Source organism: Fundulus heteroclitus, chromosome 8 (genome assembly GCF_011125445.2).
Source record: "Fundulus heteroclitus isolate FHET01 chromosome 8, MU-UCD_Fhet_4.1, whole genome shotgun sequence".
NCBI lineage: Eukaryota > Metazoa > Chordata > Actinopteri > Cyprinodontiformes > Fundulidae > Fundulus > Fundulus heteroclitus.
The window spans coordinates 4675787-4702098 of NC_046368.1; the positions used below are offsets into that span (position 1 = coordinate 4675787).

General features: G+C 41.8%; 1 protein-coding gene across 6 annotated transcripts in view; it reads right to left on the reverse strand.

Annotated features, from left to right (window-relative positions):
- LOC105938970 (transcription factor 4) overlaps positions 1–24395 on the reverse strand; it is a 302561-nt gene extending 278166 nt beyond the window's left edge. For 2 of the 6 annotated variants that reach the window (XM_036139972.1, XM_036139975.1), the window contains exons 1-3: positions 24000–24395; positions 23693–23731; positions 18328–18400 (exon numbers count right to left, since the gene is read on the reverse strand). In XM_036139972.1, coding sequence (XP_035995865.1) covers positions 18328–18400; positions 23693–23731; positions 24000–24101 — 214 coding nt within the window. In that variant the 5' untranslated portion in view covers positions 24102–24395. Of the gene's footprint in view, positions 1–18327; positions 18401–23692; positions 23772–23999 lie in introns of all 6 variants that reach the window. The other 4 variants (XM_036139973.1, XM_036139976.1, XM_036139974.1 and 1 more) reach the window with 3 other exon arrangements.
- Positions 24396–26312: the final 1917 nt, after the last annotated feature.

A 26312-nucleotide genomic window follows, 5' to 3' on the forward strand; every position in this document is an offset into this window, starting at 1 on the left:
AGAATATTTTAGACCGATGGTCTGCATTAAAATTCTTTAATTTAATCTTCTGATTTAATTTTCATTAAATCAGCCCAGAGTGCAGAGAGCACACAACTAAACTCCCACTATATCTCTGCACTGCAAAAGGGGAACTAAAAGTAAGCAAAATCTTCTAAAAATTTGTATATTTTTACTTCATTTTAACAGCTAAATAAGATTTTTTGCCAATGAAATGAGAATTTCTACCCTAAAATAAGATAATTATACATCCTGCACTTGAAATAAGATGAAGATGAATTGTTCTTATTTTAAGTGGCTAAAATCTTATTCAATTGGCAAATATTCATATTTAACAGCTCAAATCAATGAAAAAGACACTAATTTCTAGAGGATTTTACCTACTTTTAGTTCCCTTTTTGTAGTGTGCTCTGAATTGTTCTTAAAAAAGAAAAATAGTGAAGTGAAATGTCTCTTTAATGTGCCATAAAACGCAGCAGACACATGGATCTGAGAATCTGTAATCCGTTCAAGTTTTTTTGATGCAGTATTTTGCAGAAAGCACCTGTTGGAGTTTTAAATTCTCCGTAAAATGCCTGTAAAATGGCATTAAGTTAGTTTCATCTGATTTGACATCAGCAGCTCAGCGTTAATTAAAGCCAATGTTTTTATTTCAGTCTGGGTTGCTGTGCAGAAACATTTAAGAAAATCAGTATACTAAATACAGATTTTAGTCTTGGTTAGTATCTCAGCATCGTTTCATGTGAAAGGAAGTTTCAACAAGCTGTCTGTCAGCTGTGTACGATGATGGAAAAACATCCCCCAAAAAAGTTTTTTACCGATGATTTAATTTATTAACAACTCTCTACAAACCAACCTTACATTTTGTAAATAAGTGATCACCCCCTAAACCTAAAAACTGCTTCTTCCTCCCTTGGCAGCAGCCATCTAGTGTTTCTGATACCTGGTGGAGGAATCTGGACCCGCTCTGCTTTGCTGGATTGATTTAATTCAGATTCAGTTTCCAAACTATAAAGTCAGTTTTAAGACTGTGACACAGCATCTGGATTGTGTTTATGTGCAGACTTGGACTAGGCCACTCCAAAAGCCTTATTTATTTATTTTTAGCCGTTCTGAGTTGGACTTGCTGGCGAGTTTTGGATCATCGTCCTACTGCAGAACCTGAATGAGCTTAATGTCACAAACTGATGGTTGGATATCCTCCTTCCACATTTTCTCCTAGAAAGCCGAATTGGTGGTTCCAGAAAGTCGTCCAGGTCCTGAAGCATCAAAAGCAGAATCCAGACCATCTCTCCACCGCCGCCATGCTTGACTCTGGGTCTGATGTTCTGGTTCTGAAATGCTGGTAGTTTTACAGCAGATGAAACGGGGCACACAGCTTCCAGAAAGGTCCACTTTTGTCTCTTCAGTCAACTGAACATTAAATCAGAAGTCTTGAGGATCATTAAGAGTTTTTTTTTTTTTGGTAAATGTGAGGCAGGCCTCTGTGTTCTTCTGGGTCAGCAGTGGTTCTGGTCATAGATGTTCTGGAACCTCCTGGATGAGCCGCTGAGGAGATTCTGGAGTAATTCTGTTGGATCGGCCTCTCCTGAGAAGGTTCTTCACTGTTCTATGGGATCTCCATGTGAGGCTGATGGTTCTCTGTGGTTCCTGAAGCCTTACACTGCAAAAACGGATCTAAAAATAAGTAAAATGTTCTTAAAGTAAGTGTATTTGTCCTTGATTTGAGCAGGTAAATAAGATTATTTGCCAATGGAATGAGTATTTTGACCCCTAAAATAAGATAATTAGACATCCTGCACTTGAAATAAGATGATGGAGATGAGTTGTTCCTATTTTACAAATACAAATACACTCATTTTAAGAACATTTTACTTATTTTAAGTTCCGTTTTTGCAGTGTAGAAATAGTTCTGTAATAACAGGGAGGTGCTTACTTTCCCCAGAGGAACAGGTTGGTTTGGATAACCTTCATTTCCTTTAATAAATGAGGTCATCATCAGAAAACTACTTGTTGTATATATTCAGGTGTTTTATGTCTGATGTTACAGTTTAATGATCTGAAACGTTTAAGTGTGACGAGAAAAAGCAAGACGGAATAATTCTGTAATTGAGCAAATCATTTCTAACGCGGCGCGTGGAGTTTCTAAAATTACTTCTCAAAGCAGGAAATGACAGAGAGACGAGATTTCCTTTTAAAAAAAAAAACTAAAAAAGAAAGAGAAAATATCCCAACCCATCAGAACTGGCTGAAGGCAGGATCTGGAGTCATCAAACATTCAGGTTAACACAAATTTACGGGCCGTTTATGCACATGGAAGAGAAAAGCAAGAGAAAAAAGGTGCATTAAATCGCTGGTTTCCAGTGTCTGTAGCATTCTTATGTTTTTACTCATGCATGTAAAACACACACATACACACACACGCTCGTGTACTTTGTCTGGCCCGTCACAAGACCAGATGGCATTAGGGGTGTTCCAGACAATTTACAGACTGTATGTGTGTGGAAAAGAGGGGGTTGGTAGCGAATTAAAGCCACTACACACACACACACACACACACACACACACACACACACACACACACACACACACACAGAGGAACGGGGTCTTGGCAGTGCCACCGTGGTTGCGAGCGCTGCCAAAAAAACCCCGAGCCTAAAACAAAAGCTGGGACGAACCACCTTCCTCCTCCGTCTCACCCCACCCCTCGCTCTGAGCCGGATGGTTCAACCCGCGGCTCTCCGTGGAGAGAAAGGTCCGCCGCTGCTGCCGGGGCGCCGCATGCCAACGTGAAAGACGAGCGGAACGAGGCCTCCAACGAGAAACGACGAACGCGAAACCGTCCGAGTAACAAACGGCGTCGCCGCGCAGCGAGTCTGAGTCAGAAGGACAGAGACAGGAATGAGAGAAAAGCAGGAAGTGTTGGGATGAGGATGGAGGAGGAAACAGGATGTTTTGGACTTAGACTGGAGGATAACAAAAGACTTTATTCATCGGCTGATGCACAGAGCTGAAGCTTTAAACTGTCTGTGGCTGCAGTCAGCCGGCTTTATATTCCACATCCTCTCCTGCTATCACATCTTTTCTTACATGCATGAACATAATAACCATAAGGACATCAGAGCCTTTTTAAACTACACATTACTTGACGTTTTCCACATTCAGTCACTTTACCCACAAGCATTCCTCTATTTTATTGGGATGGACCAATATAAATTAAGTTTTTCCCCGTCCATCTTCTCGGGCATCACGGTGCTGCAGCGGTTAGCACCCTTGCCTCACAGCAAGGTCGCGGGTTCGACTCCTAGGCTCGGCTGAAGCCTTTTTGTGTGGAGTTTGCATGTTCTCCCCATGTCTGTGTAGGTTTCCTCCAGTTTCCTCGACCACTAAAGACGCGCTGGTCAGGTCGGCCATTAGTGGCGGCGTGCTCAGTTGCAGCAGCTCAGGCTAAGCCTCCATCTGATCTACGAAATGCTGTCCTATGTACCTTGTACGTATAATGACAAAGTATCTTAGCTTATCTTATAAAGGGCTCAAGCTCAGTCAGATTGGATTGGAAACTTCAGTCTTGTCACAGATTCTCAGTGAGATTTTGGTCTGGACTTTGACTAGGCCATCCTGCCACCTTGCCACGCTTTGATCTAAAACATCCCAGAGTTTTTCTGGCTGTATGTTTAGGGTGGGAAACCTCCACCCCCGTCTCAGGTCTTCTGCAGCCCCCCCAACAGGTTTTCTTCCAGGATTGACCTGGATTTAGCTCCATCCTTGTTCTCATCAACTTTTACCAGCCTCCCCACAGCATGATGCTGCCACTACCATGTTTATTTTTATTTTTTTAGAAATGTTATGATCACGGGAATGTGACGAGTTTGTTTTCCACATCATAAAGTGCTCTGGATGTGAGTTTCTGTTTGGTCACCTTCATTTTTCACAGGCTCGTCTAGTTTGCCAAATGGCTTCTAGAAAACAGCCAGCAGGACTTTTTTTTTTAATCTTTTAACAATGGCTTCCTTTTTGCCATTCCTTCATAACGCCGACATTTGTGGCGTGTACAACTACTGTTTGTCCTGTGGACAGATTCTCCCACCTGAGCGGTTAATCTCAGCAGCTTCCCCAGAGTAACCCTGAGACTCTCGGCTGTTTCTGTGATTAATGTTCACCTTCAGTTTAGGTGAACGGCCATGTCTTGGTAGGTTAATAAGCAGAAGGACAGAGGAGGCTACACACAATAAGCAAAGGAAAGGTTTTTAAGATAAAACAGGAAATGTTATGAAATATGGCCAAAAAAGGTCAAGGATCGAGGTTTGCTGCCAGGAAGGAACAGCTTTATTTGGACTTTATCTAGTCCAAAAAAAGACCAGCGAAGACTTCTGACTGCGTTGACCAAGTTTTCTAATATTGATACTGATTTCTGCATCATGTATTATTTACTGTAGCTCCAGCACACAGTTATCAGAACCTCAAGGCAGCAAAAACAATGTTGATTCTCAAAGAAAAACAAGTTATGCAAGCAACTTCCTTTGCATATTGTGTCTAATATAATGTCAATATCCTGTGATTACGCAGTTTGCAACTAGTTGATGGAAGGGGCAAACTGACCTGGAGCAGGAAGAGGGGATAATAGCAGTGAAACAAACCAAAGTGAAACCAAACGCAAGCTGAAGATGACAAAATATTAATAAAGTCCATAATAGACATATAAAAGAGTAAAACATGGGGTAAAGCCCTGCAGCTTCTGTAACACTGTTTTTATTGACATTAAATGCAATATTTTGTTCTGTAAAATCTTTGAACGTAGCTAGCTTAAAGGTTGGGGCTAGCTTACAGCAAAAAAACGTTGCTAGCATCTTTGTTGTTTCTCATACAGATGTAGAGAAGTTGAGTCTCCAATAACTCTTTCAAGCTACATTTACATACAAATATGGTAATAAAATAATAAATACAGCAGCAATAACTGAAGAACCCCTTTGCTAAAGTGTTTTTGGCTAATTAGCCACGAGCTACATTTAAGATGCTAAATGCTATAAATGTGAAATCAGGTGTTTAGGTGTGCTTGGAGATCTGATCAATGAAAAACAGCTTGATCAGGAAAAAATATTCTATTTTTATTTAGATTTAAAACATGAAATAAAAATCTAGGTTCTGAATTAAAAAAAAACTCATCTGAAATCATGCATGCCACCGGTTAGCAGCGTTCTTCCTTCCCCCTAAACTTCCTTTTAACTCCCAGGTTTGAACCCAGACACGACAGCTTCACATGTGAAGTGTGATTTTAGTGTATTTATGTTATGTTTGGCTTTTCTGAGGTCACAGAGGAGGAACCGGAACAGGAAAAGCAGCAGGAAGAAACATCACATGCTGAAGGTGAGGAGTAAAGCTGAAGTACAACAGAATAACAACAAATACATCACAACAGGACAGGATGTTTTGCAAAATAACAGTTAAAAATAACAGAGAGTCACGACAGGAGTCTTAAACCAAAGCTTGAGATTATTACACATATTTTCAATGGTCTTAAAAAGCTTTTGTTGCTTACATTGGTGCAAGAGGATTAAACTTAATCAGAACGCCATCATTCTGCACTCAAACTATGTTAGAACATTTTATTTATGCTAATATATCCCACAGATAGGTCAATTGGCAAATTAGTGATCTTTCTGAAAGTCTGCTTGTTATTTAAGTTTCATGTTGTCACTGATTTATACAAAACTTTTGGCTGTAACAAAGCATTTTAAATGTGGTGTTAAAAAAAATCTCACCACAGAAGGGCATATATAACATATGTAGTGACAACAGATTTTAAAATCTAATAATTTAGTTTTTGTATGCCTGGAATTAGGCAGAGTTACAGTACGACTGGGTTGGGACAGTCAGTTTTATAGTCTCTCTCAATGCTTTTGGATAAAAATACTTTCAATTAAAAGGTGGAAAACTGTCTTTTTACGTCAACATCCTATAGAAGAAAATGTATTCAATCTCTTTTTACAAAGGTTTTCTGTTTTTGCTCATCTTAAAACCTTAAAATAGAAATAAAATGGTGATTACATTAAAAATGACAACAAATTTCCTGTAGAAGATATTTATCAAAAAATATTAGTTTTGTAAAAGGTCAGGTAGCCTTACTGGCTCTAAACAAGTTTTGTTTAGCTGGACGGAGGGCAAAAATGGCTTTTTGGATTGGAAAGGTTAGAAATCGCTGGTATAAAGCCAAACTAGTTGCTTTAGTCCATGATTTGTCATCTGCAGGACTTTAACTTTGCTTGTTTTGGGTCACTGGCTTTCGATTAGAATCTTACTAAATGAGATTATCATTGAAAGGTTAATTTGATAAAGAAAATTAAAAATCATAATCATTTATTACCCAAACAAAGGGATACATTGTTGTTGTTTATTTCTATTACTTTAGAAATAAATAAAAATAAATAAAAAAAATTAAAAATTCTGCTGGACCTCCTAGTTGTCCAGCAGACATTCACTGACTCCATCCACAAGGAAGAGAAGCCAAAATAGATCATTGCTATAGGTGCTGGTTGTTCACAGAGCGCATTATTCATGTTTTATCATTGGAAAGTTTAGTGGAAGGAAGAGCTGTGGCAGACGGAGCGGCTTGGCCTAAACCCTGTATAGTTGAAGACTCCTATTAAAGCAGGCTTGGCTGTTGACCACCATGCCGTGCATTGGTGCATTTATTGTTTAGGACACTGACAACTTAACACGTTTTCCAATTTTTTTGTAATTAATTAAATGAGATACAGCTTAAATTATCTGGCGAAGGAAAGAAATAAACCAGGCAGCGAGGTGTGGCAGATTAAAAGGCCGAGGAGGTGGGTTGGCAGGGAGGATGAAGAAGCAAAGAAGAAGATGAAGAGGTGGGTGGTCAGATTTCGGTTTTTCCAAAGCTTCTCTTTCTCAAATCATCTCTGCATTTTTTTTTTTCCCCAGCGAAGCACCTCTCCAGGCCTCACACAAACACACATTTTAACCCGACGTCTAAACCCAAAACACACAAGTTTGGATGCTGACATTAAGCTCCCAAAACAATTTAGCATGTCGCCCTCTTGCACTTACAAGCATAAACACACACATGCATTCGCTCGCGCCGCCGTCGCCTCCCAGAATAAGTCTGCTGCCTCTAATTGGAGTGGTGTTTGTTGCAGAGAGGTGTTGAGCCTCGCTGTAATTGCCAGGCAGGCGGGTTTGACGTTCCCTGTCTCTTTATTTTTTAAGGACCGGGTAATTAGGCTCCATGGCGTCGGCACCGGCACAAGCGAACAGGTGTGGGAACCGGCAGCCGAAAAACGGGCACGGCAACTCGCCAACGTCACGGACCGACCGCGGAGTGAGATTGGGAGGGGGGGGGAGAGAAGATGCTCAGCCGGCGGCGAGGAGAGCCGGAGACGCAAGGCTCCACCAAAAAGGATCCGAGCTGAAACCGTGATCACCGTAATGGGTGGAGGTGAGGCTGAGTGGAGGAGAGGAAACGAGCAGATTGTGTGAGGGAGCAGCAAAAGAAAAGACACCTGTGAATGTAACTAATAACTCAACAAGAGCTGGAGCCACTCTCACTGTGAGCAGCGCCTCCGTGGATGCTAGCGGCAGCCGGGATGTTTGCCTTCTCCCCAATCAGCCCCAAACAACACGTTACGGGGGTGATGTCATTAAGTTTTTCAGGTATTTCGGATAATAAATCAGGCCTAATGAATGAAGGGAAATTTGATTATGGAGCAGAAGAAGTCAGGAAATAAGTTAATCATCTGTGTTTGTCTCCTGAAATCTGTCATGAGGTGTAAAGAGAAATATACAGATGGGAAACTGCCTCGGGAAACAAGAAGCTTCACGTACAGTCGATGGAGGAGAAAGTACACCCTTACTGGTTCTGCAGGATTTAGATAGAAACTAGTAGCCTGGTCCAGCTGATCAAATGTTCTCATTGACTGACCATGACCAGTGTCATGATCGTTCTACAGAGAAGAAGATTATCCAGACATTCTCTAAGCCCCAGTGGTTACCTGGTTCTGGTTCTGCTGGAGGTTCTCCTCCCTGTTAAAGGGGAGTTTTCCTCTCCACTGTCGCTTCATGCATGCTCAGTATGAGGGATTGCTGCAAAGCCATCAACAATGCAGACGACTGTCCACTGTGGCTCTACGCTCTTTCAGGAGGAGTGAATGCTGCTTGGAGAGACTTGATGCAACCTGCTGGGTTTCCTTAGAGAGGAAACTTTCTCACCAACCTGGAGGATCTGATGGAGTCTGACTTTGGAAAGAACCTTGAGATGACGTGTTTCAAGAATTGGCGCTATATAAAAGAATTTAAGTTGATTGAATTAAAAATAACATGGCAGCACAAATTAGGCTTGTAAAACTGCATCTGGGTGAAGAACACAGCCTCTGGAGCAATGTCCTTAAGACAGATAAGACCAAAGTAGAGAAGCTCGGCATCATGTCAGGAGGCGGAGTTGTTATGGACTTGACATGGGAACCATTCAGTCGACCATAAACTCCTAAAGCACGGCCTAGTCAAAGACCAGACATCAATCTGATTGATACGCTGTGGTGAGATGTAGAGCTGAAACAAATGTGTTTAAACCTCAATGGAGTGAAGCAACGTTGGAAAAAAAGAGTGGACCAAGATTCCTCCATGATGACATGAGCGACGATGCAGTCAGACAGAAACCCACTGAGCTAAAGGTGGTTCTGCAAGCTGCTGGATGCTCCACCTACGCTCCCATCAAATGTCCAGGAAGGAAGTCCAAGAAGGATCATGAAACCATAAACGACGGGGCAACAGCGGCTCAGCGTTAATTTGGAATCTAGCTGCAACACGACTGGAATAACGGCTTAAATTAACATTTCTGTATGTTACTGTATGCCAAGATTTCAGCTGATAAAGCAGCTAAAATGTCTTCTGATGCAAAACTATTGTTTGTAGATTCAACCAAAGCAAATCAAATTGTGCGTTGGGAACCAACTCCCAGTTTTGCTCCGTGAGGCAGACACCCCGTCTATTTTTAAGACTAATCTTAAAACTTTCCTTTTTGACAAAGCTTATAGTTAGAGTGGCTCATGTTACTCTGAGCTACCTCTATAGTTATGCTGCTATAGGCTTAGGCTGCTGGAGGACATCAGGGTCTATTTCTCTCACTCTGCTGATTTATACTGTTCTCCAGTTTTGCATTGCATTACATTGAAATGACTGTCGTCATTTCAGCTTTTAACTTTCTGTTCTCTCTCTTTTCTCTTCATAGTAGGTACACCTGGTCTGGCGTTCTGTTAACTGTGACATCATCCAGAGAAGACGGCTCACCCGCTACTACCATCTAATGTAGAACAGATTACTAGATCAATGTGTGCTTCTGTGCTTTTTTGTTTCTCTTGTTGTGTCTCTGTTCTGTCTTCTGTAACCCCAGTCGGTCGAGGCAGATGACCGTTCATACTGAGCCCGGTTCTGCTGGAGGTTTTCCTCCCCGTTAATGGGGAGTTTTTCTTCCCACTGTCGCTTCATGCTTGCTCAGTATGAGGGATTGCAGCAAAGCCATGTACAATGCAGATGACTCTTCCTGTGGCTCTACGGTTCCCCAGGAGTGAATGCTGCTTGTCGGGACTTTGAAGCAATCAACTGGGTTCCCTTATATAGGACATTTTTGACCAATCTGTATAATCTGACCCAATCTGTATAATCTGACTGATTTTGACTTTGTAAGGTGCCTCGAGATGACATGTTTCATGAATTGGCGCTATATAAATAAAATTGAATTGAATTAAAAAAAATTGCGTTTGCTGTCAGTGGTTCACTATTAGGGTTTAGGGATCCAACTTATCTAAACAAGTTTCAGAGTATACACACATGTATGTGTGTGTATATATATATATATATATATATATATATATATATAGTAATTTTCAGAGTTTTGGGTTTTCATTCTCCGTAAACCAGAATCATCAAAATTACAAGAAATTACGGCTTAAAAATATTGTTCTATGTGTGATAAAAAAAAAAAGGTTTCACTTTCTGAATAGAGGACATAAAATATTAAACATTTAAAATGATATCCAAATTATTTTAACTATTCTTGTATGGTAAAATTGTGATAATCCATTTTATCCAGAAAAAACAACAACAAAAAAAACACAACCTTGATTAATGATTCAGATTTTTAACTCCAGTTTTGCGTGGATGACAAAAAAAAAAACAAAAAAAAACCCTAACATTAAATAAACTAAAGCAGATTTATAATGCTGGTTTGACCTGATTTTACACAATTCTCAGAGCCCAAAGTGAAGGAAGCCAAAGTTAAGAGCTCAGCCCAGCTCAGCACCTCCGGGCTGCATCTTTGGGGAAAACATATGGAGCTCCGACTCGGTAGCGAGCCGGCCCGTCGAAGCAAGCGGCACGTCAATCTCCTGAGCTTTGAGAGGCAGCAGAGAAAAGGAAGAAAAAAGCACAAATCCAAGCCGAGCACTCACAGGCGCTAACCTTGAAATCACTACCATTATTAGTAAAGTCATTATTAGCATTAGAAAAGCAAATGGGGCTAATAATATTTGCCATTATAGCTAAAAACGCCTATTAATCCCTAATCCGCAGCACAATTAAGAGCATGGTTGGGTGTTTTTGTGAGTCGTTCTGCATCGCCATGCCGGGGAAAACGAGACAATTTAGCAGGCTCAGAGGCAGAGGAGAGGTGGGAGGGTGAGGCTTTAAAGCTACTGACTGCTGCTCTCCGTCTCTATTCTGAACGCCATCAGTCGGGGCGGCTTTGAGTGACGGGCGGAACGGAGGCACATTTGACTGAATAAAGACAAGAGGGTGGCGGTGGGGGCGTCGCTCGCCGCCATGAAGCGCGTTATCTGTCTCAGAACAAGTGCATCAAATCAAACGGGAGAGGGGATATTATTAAAGCAACCCCCTTTTTGCTCCGCTGCGAACTGTGACTTAATAAGCTATGCCAATTAGAGGAACAAAAATCAGGCACGCCATCGGGGCTGTATCTGCCCTCGCCCAAATTTCTCTGCTAATGCGTGAAGCTCGCTGGCAGAGGCTCCGGCGATGATGTGCTCCTCCGTTTGTCTTGGGCTTTGACAAGAAAGAGGGAAAAAAAAAAGAAAAACCAAAATAGAACAAAAACAGCGTAAGGCTTTTCTGGTTTGGAAATACTTTCAAAATCGACTGAAAGGAAAAAAGGATATTTTTAACCATTAATAAATTCAAGGAAAATAATAAAAACTCCAACGCTGTGAATGTGCGGGAGAAAGAGCATTGTTTGTGCTGTCAAAGTGGAAACACAGCTATTTAATCCTCTTTGCCACACCGCTGCATCGCTTTCTGGCCTCAATTAAAGACTCAAGCAGCCGACGCAGGTTTGGTTCGTCGTTAAGACGTTAACCGGGCTGGTCAAACATGGCGGCTACGCGGGAAAAAGCTCCCACGGCGTCTGAGGTTAGACATCTGAAGAAGTTTATGTAACTTTGGAGCACAGCTGATGGAGGAGGAGTTTATGGAAAAGACGAACTCACAGTGGAGGAGTTATTGTAGGAGAATGGAAGGAAACATTACTTTCAGACATTTTTATGAATTTAAATCTAAAAAAGGTGAGCACATGTATTCAGTTCCTGCTTCATCTGACCCCTAAACCTTCAGGAGTCCTCCAATTAGCAGGGTCCGCTCAGCTGTGTTCTCTAGAGAACATCAGACCAACATTATGGAGACCAAGGAACCCAGCAGACGGGTCAGGAAGGACGTCCTGGTCCAGTTTACAGCAGGATCAGGTTCTACAACAACATCCCAGAGTTCTGATCATCATGTGGACCTGCAGAGAGGATGGACCACCTGCAGACCTAGCAGGACATGGACGTCCACCTGGACTGACAGGCTGGACCAGGAGAGCATTGATCAGAGAATCAGGAGGACCATGGTGGCTCTGGAGGAGCTGCAGAGCTTAAATGGGAGAATCTATTAACAGGACAAATATTAGCCGTGCATTCCCTAAATTTAGATTTATGTCAGATTTATGTCAGACCATAAAGAGTCCTGTTTTCAATTTGCGGTGTAGGAGACACAAAACACGTGGAGGAACATGATCTGATCACATGAGATCAAAAGGGTATCTACGGGCAAAGCACCTTGCCTGGCAGGAACAATCTCCAGTGGGAAACATGGCGGTGGCAGCATCATACTGTGGGATCGGGAAGACGGTCAGGGTTGATGGATGGAGCTAAATCCAGGACAACAACGGAGGGAAACCTGCAGAAGACCTGAGCCTCAGGTGGAGGGTCACCTTCCAGCAGAAGAACCAGCCACAACACGCAGGCTAGAGAGATTATAGAATGGATTAAAATGGCCTAGTCAAAGCCCAGAGCTAAATCCAACTCAAAATCTGCAGCAAAACTAGAAAAAGCACGCGTTCACAGAGGCTCCCTGTCCAATCGGACTGAAATGGAGGAGAAAGAAGGATGCTCACAGCTCAAAGGGACCATAAAAAGGCCTGCAGATGTAGGTGGATGGATGGATAAATCAATAAACGGAGGGAGTGATGGATAAATGATTGGATGAACAGACGGACAGATGGTTAGATGGACGGACGTTGGACGCCAACATACCTACAGCGTTATCAACATAATCAGTTTCTTTTCCTCTAGCTGAGCTCTTATGGACAGAAACTACAGCCAGGACGGATAATTTCTCCTCTCTTTTCATTTTTTATTCCTCAATTCATTTTCCCACGTCTCTTTTCACACTTTTCTTCTCATTTCTTGCCCTGGGATCGTGTCACCTCAGATCTATAGCACCGCCCTTTAGGTGCTTCTTCTGCTTCACGGTGAAAGCGGCCGGGCCCCGAAGAGGAGGAGCGGCGGCGGCGATGGCGGCGGCGGCTGTGACGGGCAGAGTGAAGCCGCTCTCTGCACAGCTTCATCCAGGAGATTAGAAAGGCGCGCGCACAGGGACGCAGAGTTTCAAGCCCGCTTTATCTTTCCAGGGATGATCCCAAAATAAACAACGACGACGGCGAAATCTCTCAATAATTAAAACGCCTAATCCACTTCCTGGTTGGTGATGACCGTGAGCTGCGCACGCCAGCCGCCGCCGCCGTGAACGCCGTTTATGTTTGGCTGCTTTTTGTGCATTAAGGTGAATTTCTGGCTCGAGTTGAAGGAGCTCACATGGCAGAGAGCGTTAATTCACCCAGAGCGGGGGATCCAGTCCCGTCACGGCCCAAACGCTCAGGAAAGAAGTCGCTCTTTGTGCTTGAATCAAATGTTTAAAAGATATCTTTGTCTTCTCTGTTCAAAATGCTCCATTTTTTTTTTTTTTTAAACAAAGAAAAACGTTTTCTGTTCATTTAATTTAATAGCCTGTGCCAGATGCAGTCCCAAAGACCTCTTCCATAATTTACATTCAGCTTTTTGTGGGAGGTAATTTAAATGTTTTAAGCAACAACATGCATATTTCTGTAAAGTAACTGACAGCTGAGGTTTCTGTCAGATTAAAGCAAAAGCAAAAAATTCGGAGCATTGGCAGGTTGGAAACAGGCCCCGAAAAAGTCAGGAATTATTTTTATTACATTCCATAACCAACCAAATACAGAGTAAAAAAAAAATAATAAAAAAAAATAAAAAGTACAACCTCTACACCCATTTAGTTTTGTCATTTGTGTCAGGATATAGTACAAATTATATTACGCTGATCAGATCAAAACATCAATTAATCACATTAATCGTCAAGTATACAAAATGAGAAATCCCATTTTGTTTTAAACAAAATGGTAAAACCAACATGCATCTCTGAGCCATGCAGGTGTGAGTTAACCCGATGCCAAAGTCGAAAGGCCTCAGCAATAACCTTAGAGAAGCCTTGCTGATCAGTCCGTGAGGGTCAAAGGTCACCTCCAAACCATCTGAGGTCCATCATCCTGCAGGGAGGAAGATGATGATTCCCAGGAGGAGAACATCTCAGCAGCTGCCAGCCTTCTCAGGATGGACGTCCAGCAAGTTCAATCCAAATGACCAGAAACCCAAGAGCTCCACCTCAGACTCTACAGGCCTCAGTTAGCAGGTTAAAGGTCAAAGGTCAATACCCTAGACCAGTCTGGCTGCTTGAAGGGTTGAAGGAGAAAGCCTCTGTTCTCTAGAACCAAGATGGCGGCAGGACTGAGGTCAGCAGAGCGGAAGGACCAGTCTTCTGATCATAAAGCGCATGTCTGGAAGAAACCCTGCAGATCACATTGGTGCAAACATTTTACACCAACCACGGTGGTGGAGGGTCTATGATGGCGGCTTGTTTTCAGCCCACAGCCCGGTGTTCTACAGGCCGTCTGATCCAAACTGGACCTGAGAAACTCAATCTTTGTATTTTATTTTTATCTTGCAAGTCAAAATCCTGAAAACTAACCGTTGCTTCAAATAGCAACGCCTTTTTAAACACATCTGGGGCTCATTTTTTAGTCCATTTCCAACCCAAAGACGTCTCACTTTCTATCTAAATGGGGTCTAACTGGGCAAAAATTTGGGCCCTTTTTTTAACCCTGTTTCCTAAAAATGGGGCCAATCCTGACTCATATGGAGTCCATCAGGCTAAAAAATGGACGCCACATTTTTACACCCATACAGGGTCCATATATTAAATGTTGGCTGGTTGTCGTCCCACTAATTGAGTCTGATCCAAAGCTGGTAAACTGAAATGCAGATTTACACAGTGCCACCTCCAACAACCACTGGCTCCAAGTAAGAAAGCTACATTTTCAAACTAAAGATCTCTGGTGTCTAAAAATATTAGGTCTGGCAGATATTTAATTCAGATGCTGTTGCTCAAAACGTCGCGGCCTGAAAACGAGACCCCACGTGTATAAACAGAGATAAACCGCTGAAGTTGAGACGATGCAAAAACCAAAACCAAGGCTGACATATGAAAAGGACCCTGTTTGTTCTGGGCCCGTCCCAGCCCCGGGCCTCGCCCCGGTGTTTGGCAACCTCTGCCTGGTGGTTGTGTAAGCCTATAGGGCTCTAATTAGGTGCATTCACAAACAGCAGCAGGCTCATCAAAATGCCGAGGCCTGCAGAAAGCCACAGCGGGGGTGGGCAGAGCGTGTGTGCTGGCTGGGTCATATTGTACATGTGTGCGCGGGAAACACAGGCCGCGATTTGTCTAAGGAGAGGACTGCACATGTGTTTGTGCGGCGCAACTTTGTGACTCAAAATAAAAAAAGAACATTCCCAGAATGAGGATGCATATCGAGGCGGCAAATCTCAGGCCCAACAGCCGCTGCTGAATTTCACAATACCGAGTGTGCGAGAGATGCCAAATCCGTAAATTTGTCGTCCTCCCTCAGATTTGCATGCACGGCATGGGAGCAAACAACCTCTCCGAAACCGCGGAGCACAAACAACAACAACCACACAACGGAGCAGTAAACAAAGGCGATACCTCGCCATCCCTCTGTTTCCCAGCCAAGTAACAAAATGGCTTCCGAGCGTCGATTAGAGGCAGATCTCGTGAGTCGGAGCGAATTAAACAACCTGAAGCTTTTCTGGTGAGCTGCTAAACAGGAAGCGTACTCATGGTCTGATGGACAGAGGTGGAAATGTTGTCTAATGAAGAATTTTATGATTCCTGATCGCAAAAACACATTTAAATACAGTACATTAAATAAAATAACCGGAGCAGGATGTGCTGTGTTTGTTGATTAATTCTGGAATCATCGACAATATGTTGCAGATTTATTACTTATCCTCCAAGATTTGACTGATTCAACTTAAGACATGGTCAAAATATTACTGAACCAATTTCTAACATGGGAACTAATGTAAGCATTATAATTTCACTGAATTGACAAGGGAATGTAGCCAAGCCACAATGCAAAAGATGGAAAGACATCAGCAATGACTTTAGCTGTTGCCCATGGATCCCAACAGGTACAGACCAAGGTCAGAGCGAGAAGCTCAGAGAAAGGACCAAAAGCTCTACCTCAGACTCTACAGGCCTCAGGTAGCAGGTTAAACACTTCAAAAACGGATCTAAAAATAAGTGAAATGTTCTTAAAAGTAGTGTTTTTGTCCTTGATTTGAGCAGGTAAATAAGATTATCTGCCAATGGAATGAGTAAATTGACCCCTAAAATAAGATAATTTAGACATCCTGAACTTGAAATAAGACGATAGAGATGAGTTCTTCCTATTTTAAGTGCAAGAACCTTATTCCATTGGCAGAATATCTTATTTATCTGCTCAAATCAAAGACAAAAACACTAATGTTAAGGAAAATTTACTCATTTTTAGTTCTGCTTTTGCAGTGAAGGTAAAAAAATAAACCAAACCCAACATATTAGCTGACTGCAAAGCATGGTGGTGGAAGGTTGGTGATTTGATCCACACAGGAGCTGGAGGCCAAGCAGTCACTGGGTTGAACGTATACTAAAGTATGTCATCGGTAAACGGGAGAACCTCTATAAAAGCAATAACAGAGAACCAGATGTTGCTGCCCATCCATCTGGGAAGGGTCCCTGGTCCCACAGTTTCAAGATCATCAATCAGGCGAGTAAAAGATTATTTTCAAAGGGAACCCAGAAGGACAGAAAACATTTTATTAACTGTGAAGCATGGTGGTGGAGAGGGGATAATTCAGGCTTGCAGTCACTTAACATGAACTCCTCAGCGTCCCAGAGTATTCAACAGCCAAATATCAGCCCATGCTACTGTTTATGTCAGACAGATGAAGCCTTCAACAGGACAACCATCCCAAACACAGCAGCAAATTTACAGCAAATTGGCAAAAAATTGAAAAAGAAAGGCCCAGCAAAGAAAGCAGTGGTGGGAAATTCAGAGAGCTGTGCAAAAACAAAACAAAGAAACAAACTTTAGAACACAGCTAATACAGCTGCATTTTCAACACGCTACTTTCTGATGCTAACGCTACTAGCTACAGGCCTCATCTGAACCTCCTAGCTTAGCCTAACGCCACACAGTGCAACACCTCAAGTTGTTCTTACAGTGAGTCAGAAGTTAAGCAGTTTAACTCTAAATAAATTCAAATACAGTTAGAGAAAGAATAACAATAACACTTAAAAGCTTGCAACAGCATTCTCCTGCATTTCTACCAACCTAGCTATTAGCAAGCTCTCTGATTAGCTCAAGCTAACGGTTAGCCTAAGCTCTGTCATCAGTTCCCCTTTCTAAGTTGGGTTAGACTCCATGAACTGAATAAGCTAATATAGAGCTTTGATAATAATAATAATAATAATAAAATAATAATAACAATAACAACAACAACAACATAATTAACTCATGTTCATAACAAATCAGGAAAATGGGTAAAAGGTTAATGCTTCCTTAGTGCCATTTCTGTATCAACTAAGAGTGAATCCAGCGAAACAACAAACAGAGTTTCAAGGCTTCCTCTGATCAGTGGATCCCAAACTTTTCAGTGTTACGAGAGCTGGAACCTCGATTAGCACTGGTTGAGGCACAACAATGGCTTATAATAAAAACACAAAGAACCAACAACCACATCCATAGTCTTACAGTTACTCTTGCAAGCCATTTTTTTAACCTACTCATGTACATATGTAAGAAATTGCATTGGTCAGTATACTGGCGTTGATTGGGCAGCAGAAAAATTTAAATGAGTGTATATGAGTGTATATGCTGTGATTTTACATTGACTGCAACGTATTCCACTGTTTTTGACCCGAAACAATGCAGGTAATCGGCGGTGTTATGTACAGTCACAAATCTCAGCAACACACACAGGCAGGAAAGGATAAGAGCAGCATATCAGAAAAACAGGAAGTCTCCTTCAGGAATGAACAAGAGCAGCTCAATAACAAACTTTTTGCACTACAGCAGAAAAAAAAAAAAAAAGACCATATAAACACCTTGGGATCTTAGTCAGCCTTGGAAATTTGACTAAATATCTGCTGCATAATCAGCATGAAGTCAGTTTGAACACAAACTGTCCAATCTTCAGGTCACTTTAAAAGAATTAGCTCTGTACAACTATTTCCAAGACTTCTTGCGTATAAATGTATCATACAATAAAAGCAAGCACCTCAACTTTTAAAAAGAAAATAAGGCCCACACAACTAGACTATTCAAAAGAACATCTGAAACATATGTGAGGTCCTGTTAAAAAAAAGACAGTAGCAAAGCCAAAACTGCATGTGCAGAACATCGCAACCATGGCAGGAATTTTCAAACAGCCAGCAGCGAGCAGGTGTAGGGGAAGGTCGAGGAGGAGGAGGAGGAGGCTCAGAGGGGGTGGAGGAAAAAGAAAGGATTAAGAGGAAGTAGAAGAAGAGCAAGACAGCGACGGGGAAGAAGGGAGCTGGTTAGTGACGTACTTGAGCCGGAGAAATGTCCGCTCCCCAGGGAGGTGGGTCCGTTCTTTCCACTGCTAACAGGAGGGGAAAACATCTACAAGACAAACACAGAACACATTACCTCTGAGAGCACTGACGCTGCAAACAGCCAGAAACATCTCTACAGTTACATCACTACACTGTGGCATGAAAGGCTTCCTTCCAAAATGCCGCTATTTGACACACAGCCATGGTTTTATTAACTTTACTGCCTTTTCTTTGATTTTTAAAGTTTTGTAATTGGAGTTTTGTTTTTGTTTAATGACTTGGACTGGGTACCATGAAGCTTTTTCTAATTCCAAGAATATTTCTCGTTTTGATAATCAAGCACCATCCCTTTAATACGTGTTTAGTTTCAGAAATGCAAGTAAATTAAATAATAACAGCTACAAGCTTGTTTTAAATTGCAAATAAGCACCAAGTCAAGAATGCTCAGTTTGAGTCTAACCTGAAATTTAAAGTCAGACTAATATTATCCCTCAGGTCCAGTCTAACAACTCAAAAGATAAGATCCTCTGAATCCAAGTCGTCAAATATCAAGTCCTAAATCCCAAAACATGCAGTTCCAGGGACCCAAAAAAAAAAAAAAAAAAAAAAAAAAAAAAAAAAAAAAAAAAAAAAAAAAAAAAAAAATCGCATCTCCATGTAAGAGGTGCTACGTTGACTGTGATTTAGCCAGAGTCAAGTCCTAAACCAAGATGGTCACAACCATGGACCAGGTCTTGCTTCCATTTCAATAAGTCCACATATAGTATAGTTATGTCACAGATCAGGAACAAGTAACGTTTTTGAAGGCAAACATCAGAAATCCTGATTTATGACTAATGGGTCATTCCATTGAAGCATGAAAGACAACAAATCCAAGTCTCGCACAATTCCCACAATAAGCCTTAAGTGTAGTACCGGTAAAACCAAGGTTGATAAGCAACTCCATGGCCCCGGAACTGCATTTAGCAAGTCTAATATCAAGAAAACAAATCCTTTTTCGAGATTAGCAACATCCAAGTTTACTGGACCTTTCTAGTCCAATAAATCGGAAATTAATGTTAGTCCAACATAATCACGGGTAACGTCAAAGAAATTAAGGATCAAATCCTATCTCAACACCAACAGGTAGATCTGGGCCACATAGACTACAACAGCAACAGGGATTTATCCAGAGTCAAAATGGTCAGACAGGTCCTACGCGATGCTGGGCAAGTCTATGGCAAAGAGCAGGAAATGTTTTATAAGTTAAACATCAAGTCCCAATTTCAAGACCAATACATTATTCCAGGGTATATATTTCAAAAACAACATATCAAGAGTGTGATCCCCACTAAAGAAAGGTAAGTTAAGGTGCCATGTCTGGCCCAACAAGCGAAAGTAAGTCCAAAGTAAGGCAGGGCAGTCCCAAAAAAAAAATAATAATAATAAAGATTTGGAAACCAAGAATAACGCCCTAAATATTGGTCTACGTGCAGTAAGACCAATATGATGAACTTATCTGGAATAAAATCTTTAGTCAAGATCCACAACATCTTAGTAATCTCCCCTGTCTAGTCCAACATGTCCAAAAACATGGTGAGTGAGTCCAAAAAGTCAAACATTGAGTTCTAGAAGCAGTTCCAGAGCCCTGAAGCAGCATCTGTACAAAGCAAGCCCATTAATAAAACCTTAAGTTTAAATGTACAGAAAAAAAAAGATGCAGGTAATGCCCAAAAACAAATATTTTAAAACTTAAATCATGACCAGCATTTAATTACTGAGCCTAAAACTTAGTATACATCAATACCAACTCATCCAGACTCATTCTGCAGTCAAGATTGGTAACTTTAGAGTTACGACACCTATCTAGGCCAACAAGTTGAAAATTATAGACTCAAAGGTCTAAACCCACCAAAGCTACAGATAATCTTAGATAAATGCAATTAAGTCCCAAATAAAGACCGACAGGTACGTCCAGGGCCCAGATACTGTCCAATGTCCAGGTCTTTCCACAAAGACGTACGGTATGGTGAGCAAGTCCAAGATAAAGAATAGATCATGTATAAAAGGGCAAAGATCAGATGGAGAGATTGTTTTATCCAAGTCAAGTCCCCAGAAGTGAGACCAAGTTAAGTAACGTGATTTCTACAAGTCCAAATTAAATGCTGTTCCATGACCCAGGTCTTGAATCACATGTAACAAGTCCAGCAGCGGTAGACTCATTTAAAGTCAAATCCAAAGTAAAAAAAAAAAAAAAAGGTAGTCAGGTTTTAGGATTAGGAAAGAACCTGAGTCCAACATTGACACTTAATTATGCAGAGTCAAACATTTAGAAGAGGCCTCAAGCTTACAAATGTACATCCAGGAAGACAAAACTGCATCTCCATGTACCAAACACAGCAAGAACCTGCTTTATGAAGGTCTCCGTGTTATGATCCTTAAGTAAGGAACCAGCCAAGACTACGAGGTTAAGACATGTTCCATTTCAGGGTCAGGTCTTACGTCTGCAGCGCTCACGCTCAGAGGTAAATATCTCAGTCAGGCCTGGTTTGGTAAAACAGGTCCAGGTTCTACATATGCATGATGCAAGTTCCTCACTGGAATGGGTAAGGTCCCAAGTTTGAAGAAGACTAATTTTATGGTAAGAAAACCAAAGAGCCAAAGACCGAGACTTCAATCCAGTCCAAAGAGTCTCTAACAGATTTAAGGTGTAAAAAAGTCCTTTTTCTATCTGGAACAGTGTCTGGATCACAAATCAACAAGTCTGAGGTCTTCCTGAGAAATTAACTACAGAAAATTAAGAAAAACTGAACTTAGAGAAACAAGCATTTATTGGCAGTCATTGTTTAACTGCCTGGGTAGAAATCTTTTTATATTCAATCAATGGTTCCAGTCCCAGAGTCTCTTCCACGCTCATTCTGTAGGTCAGGAGCTGGAAAGTTTGGCAACAACTGGTTTAGAGGTGAAGCTGTTTGTCTTGGGTCATTATCTTAACAAAGTCAAGGTTAAGTTTTAATAGTTGTCTACACTGATGAATATACTTTTTTTTTTTTAAATAAAACATCTAAGGTAGGATCCTACAGATGTTAGCTGTGTCCCTGGTCCAGAGCGACAGAATTAAATGGCTAAATTATCTCTAAACTATTTGTTTGGTTCAGGTGCGTTGAAGGAGACCCAGGACTGGAGATTGATAAACTGTCCCTGTCTCTCCAGGTCAAAAAAGTCACAAGGTTTACAGAAATGGAGACCTTTATAATCGCAGATTTTAAAACAAGTAAGCAGATTTATGACGGATGGTTTTCTTCTTGTTGCCTTGGTCACATTTTTTAATTTAGCACCCAGTCCTCATCATCAAACACAAAAGCGACAGCACCACAATGACTTTAAGAAAACCGATCATTCCCTTCAGTAGCCGTGAAATATCAAAAACGTGTGACGGTTCATTTTGGAGTGAAGCGATTCATATCTGACTGAGACATTGCAGATAACCATCACACCTATAGCCACCACCTGCGCTAGACATTGACAGCAACAATAAAAGCCGTGTTACAGCGGAGGATAGCGCCGAGTCCTCGCAGCTACTGTAAAGCTGTGCAGCGAGGAGAGCTGGACCAATCAGAGACAACGCATCTGACCCTGACAGATAGCATCAGGCCTGTGTTTCTGCGGGCAGCCCTGCCTTTCTGGGCTTTTCTCAACATTTTTGCTGGAGGAAGCACAGACGGCCAGAACGCTGGGCCTTGGAAAGTGTGCATCCGAGGCGCCGCGGTGGCTTCTGAGCAGCTGCAGCGGAAAAAAACTGAGGCGAAAACGTTTCTAGGGATCAGAAGATCCTAATCGGGATTATCAGCGTCTCCATCGATACGCCCGCCTAACCGCTCTGAGCCGCTGGTGTCGACTTGTGGCGGCATCAGGACGGATAATCGCATAAATTACAGAGAGGAGGCGCGTTTTAGCTGCTGCTGCCCTCCTTTGTTTGAACACGCTGACGATGGAGGCTGCTTCACAGGCTGATTGAAATTTAACAAAACCAGGCAAATATGCAACTCTAACCTTTATGCACTACAATTTAACATATTTGCATAGTAAATATTAAGAGTTTTTTTTTTAAATTACTCATTAATCTAAAAGGGTTTATTTACACAGCTGCTTAAACTGTTTAAGCAGTTGGCTAATACATGAGAATACCTGTAAAAATAATTGAAAAGGTGGGAGTATTGGATAAATAAACGACCGTATTAAGTTTCCTACAGTGAGCTGGATGTGTGGACACACCGTTAAGAGTTTCCAGTGATTTTATTAGACTTTTATTGGCCTGTTAATTGGGACCTGAGCTGCTGTATTTATGTGTGGCTGCAGAGGGATCTCAGATCAGACGTCCACATGAACTTTTATAAATTTTTAAAAAAGTGTTTACATTGTGTTCAGGTAGAACTCTCATATTTGCTTAAGGTTATTTAATTGTCAACTGCTTTTAGTGGTAAAAAGAAAACAATACAATAAAAAAAACATTGAAACATAATTTGTAGTTGTCAAAAACGTAATTATAATATTAATATTAATTGTAGCAATAATGATAACAATAGTAATAATAAAAGAAAAAACATTTAAATTAACTGTAAAAAAGTGTAATAGTGTTAATTGTTTAAAAGATAATAATCCATAAGTGATTGAAATAATACAAATATTTGAGAAATTAAAATTGAATTTTTCAAAAATATTTTAGACCCCCCCCCCCCTTATTTTGTTTTTCTGCAGGCCTAATTAAAAAAAAAAAAAAAAAAAAAAAAGGAAAATGTGTATTTTAAAGCACTTTTAATATGTTAAAAATCTGCATTTAAAAATCCCTTTGCAGTCACTTTAAATGCTTTCCAGCCTTTTCTGTTTCTATTTTGCATCCCCATCAGCACACATGATGCATCCGGACGTTTCATAACAGCTTTAATCTGAGCTTGGTTTTTTATTTTCTTCCCCTCCCTAGCTGCATTGCATTTCAGGGTGTTTCAGTTTCTATTTTCCCTCCTCCTGACCAAAGTTGCTCCCAGAGGGGGAGAGCACGAAACAAAACATGGCAGAGAGCTGGGGGACTCTATTTCCTGTCCGTCAAGTTCAAAAACAACAAGCTGCTCATTGCAAAGAAGAAACAATTATATTTTTTAAAAAAGTTTGGAAATGTAACACCTCGCTGCAGAAAATGCATCAAATTCACATATTTTTTTTTGTCATGCATGTTCGTAATCCAGCTTGGAGCATTTCTATTCTGTGCTGCAGAGCGCAGAAACTAACTAAATGTTAACATTCATGGCCAGAAATCAGAATAATCATCATGCTACACATGAACAGGGAGAAAGAAAAAAAGGACTTAAATGAGATATACTACCATGGATGTTGGGAACATTTTCAAATCGTTGTTTGGCATCTACAAGACAACAAAATTACTGATGCAGCATCACAATTGTCTGCACACACACACACACACACACACACACACACACACACACGCACACACAGGCAGAAAAAAATTAAATTCAAACAATATGTGCACAGAGTTTGTTTCTGCAAGTTACTCTAAAACAAAAGCACAGAAGTTTACGTGAAAAGACTTGGACTAAATCCTGCATCAGTACATTAGGGAATGTGGTCGCTGAGCAGCGCGTTAACGAGGCGGAGAAGGTGCGTCTCCTTACCGCGCTGAAATCCAGCAGGTCGCTCAGCTCCTTGTCCGTCCCCAACGCTGCCATCCGCTGCTGGTGATGCATTTTAGCCAAATCACACGGACCTACAAACATGGACACAGCACACACGGACAGGCGCACAGATAGAGGAGAGCTGGACAGGCTGAGCGATGGAGAGACAGCGGGGAGAGGAGAGGAGAGGGAGAGGGAGAGGAGAGGGGTTCGGTGCGCACCGGGTCGCTTTTTTCCTCCACAGCGGAATAAATCCAGTAAAACAAGCTCAGGGACGCGATCGCAGATCTAGTTTTGCTTCATCCTCGGAGCTGCAGCTCACTTCAGTCCCGGTTCCTGGTTTCTGGCAGCAGGAAATAAAACAAACTGACAGGAAATAAAAAGAAGAGGGGAGTGTTTTCGCGTGTTTTTTCCCCCCACTCGCTCTTCTTCTTCCAGGCGAAGCGCAGCTCGGGGAAGAGGAAGAAAAAAATCACCTCCTCTCTGCGTGTTTCTCGCTGTGAGTGTGTCTCTGTGAGTGTGTGTGTGTGTGTGTGTGTCAGTGGGAGAGTCCAGGCGGGCTGAGCGCTGCTCCAAAGCCGGCTGGCAGTGCCCTCCTCTCGGCTGCGGCTGCTGGAGATCCCCCGGTGCGCAGGACGGAGCCCATGTGCGTCTGGCGCTGCCTCGGCGGGGCGCGATAAATGCGTGTGTGCGGCCACCTAGCTCCCAGCTGCTGAGGCTGCAGGAGCGGCCAGAAACTCTGAGAGCTCAACTCGTGCACGGGAGAAAGAAAACTAGATTTGTTGCTTTGATTGACTGGCTGTTTGATGCGGTGATTGGCTGCTTTCATTTACTGTAATTAGCAAAGAAACACAGGTGCGTCTCCATCAATTACGCCATCATCAGAGATGTCATTTATTTCAATAATTCGGTTCAAACTCATATACGGATTCGGTACGCACGGGGATATGTTTCAACTTTTTTAATTATACTGCCAATTAAAAAAACAGGACCCGGTTTAAAGAAGAAAAAACACATGAGCAGTAAAAAAAAGGGCTTTAAAAACAGAAATAAGCTGTTTTGCTATTTCCTAAAATATTAACGGATTGCTGACAGATGTCCAGCTGACAGTCTCCCTCCACAGAGACGGTAAGCCACAAAAAAGGTCATTGCTGAATAAGTTGGACGTTCACAGCATCATATATCCAAGGATATGAGGAAAGTTTAGTGGAAGGAAACACTTTTGGGAGAAAACGGTGCATAACACGGATTAAAGAGTTATCCACTTATAATTAACCTATTTATGAGATTTATTTACCCCCCCCCCGAACAAGCAAAATCAAAATTATAAAAATTAACTTATTTTTTACAGCCAAAACAAATTTAATTGCTCAAGCAGTTCTGTTCCCATGCATATTACGGGAAAGTTAGGTGGAAGGAAAAACTGTTGTAGGAAATCATAAACAACTAGAGTAACTGTTGCTTTCAGAGGAATGTTAAGTCGTGTTTTAAATTCTGACTCTTTCAAAGTCCATCGTAGGGTTTGGGAGAGATTCACACGGCGTGGGCAGCAGCTGGAATCAGAGCCACACAGATGTGTCCAGGACACGACACGGCGCTACACACATCCCTTAATTAACTCTATAACTGCACAGTGCTGGATTTTTGGTCCACCTTGTAAAGGAAAACTGATACCTGCTCATCAGATCCCCATCCCTGTCGTCTGCCCTCTGGTGGAAGACGACGGTATTACATGTGGCAAGATGTCAGGTTTCTGCACACCTTGAGAGTTCTTCATGATTCATTCCAGGATTACCTTGGAAGTACCTGGAAACACATTGTCTCAGTGTCCTGTCCTGTGAGCAGGACGTCGTCTTTGACATGTCTGCTGTGTCTCCCTCATGGCTCACAGCTAACAGATCTTCTAGCTTTCTTCTCGGCGCGCTTCAGTAAGCGGCTGTCTTCCCACCTGAGCTGTGGGTCTCTGCAGCTCCTCCAGAGCCACCACGGTCCTCCTGCTTCTCTGATCAATGCTCTCCTGGTCCAGCCTGTCAGTCCAGGTGGACGTCCATGTCCTGGTAGGTCTGCAGGAGGTCCATCCTTGTCACGATCCCCAGGTGTTCTGATCTGTCATTAATTTCTAGTCTCCTGATTCTGTTCCTTCCTTCTCGTTTCCTGTCATTATTTATTCTGCTCATTATAGATTTGATGAGTTGTGCTTGTTTCTGTCAGATCTTTTGTCTCCCTGTCCTCCTTGTATTTAAACGTTGGGTCACCGGTTCCTCCTCTGGTTCTCCTCCTGCCTGTAACTCACCGCTCTCAAAATAAATTCTC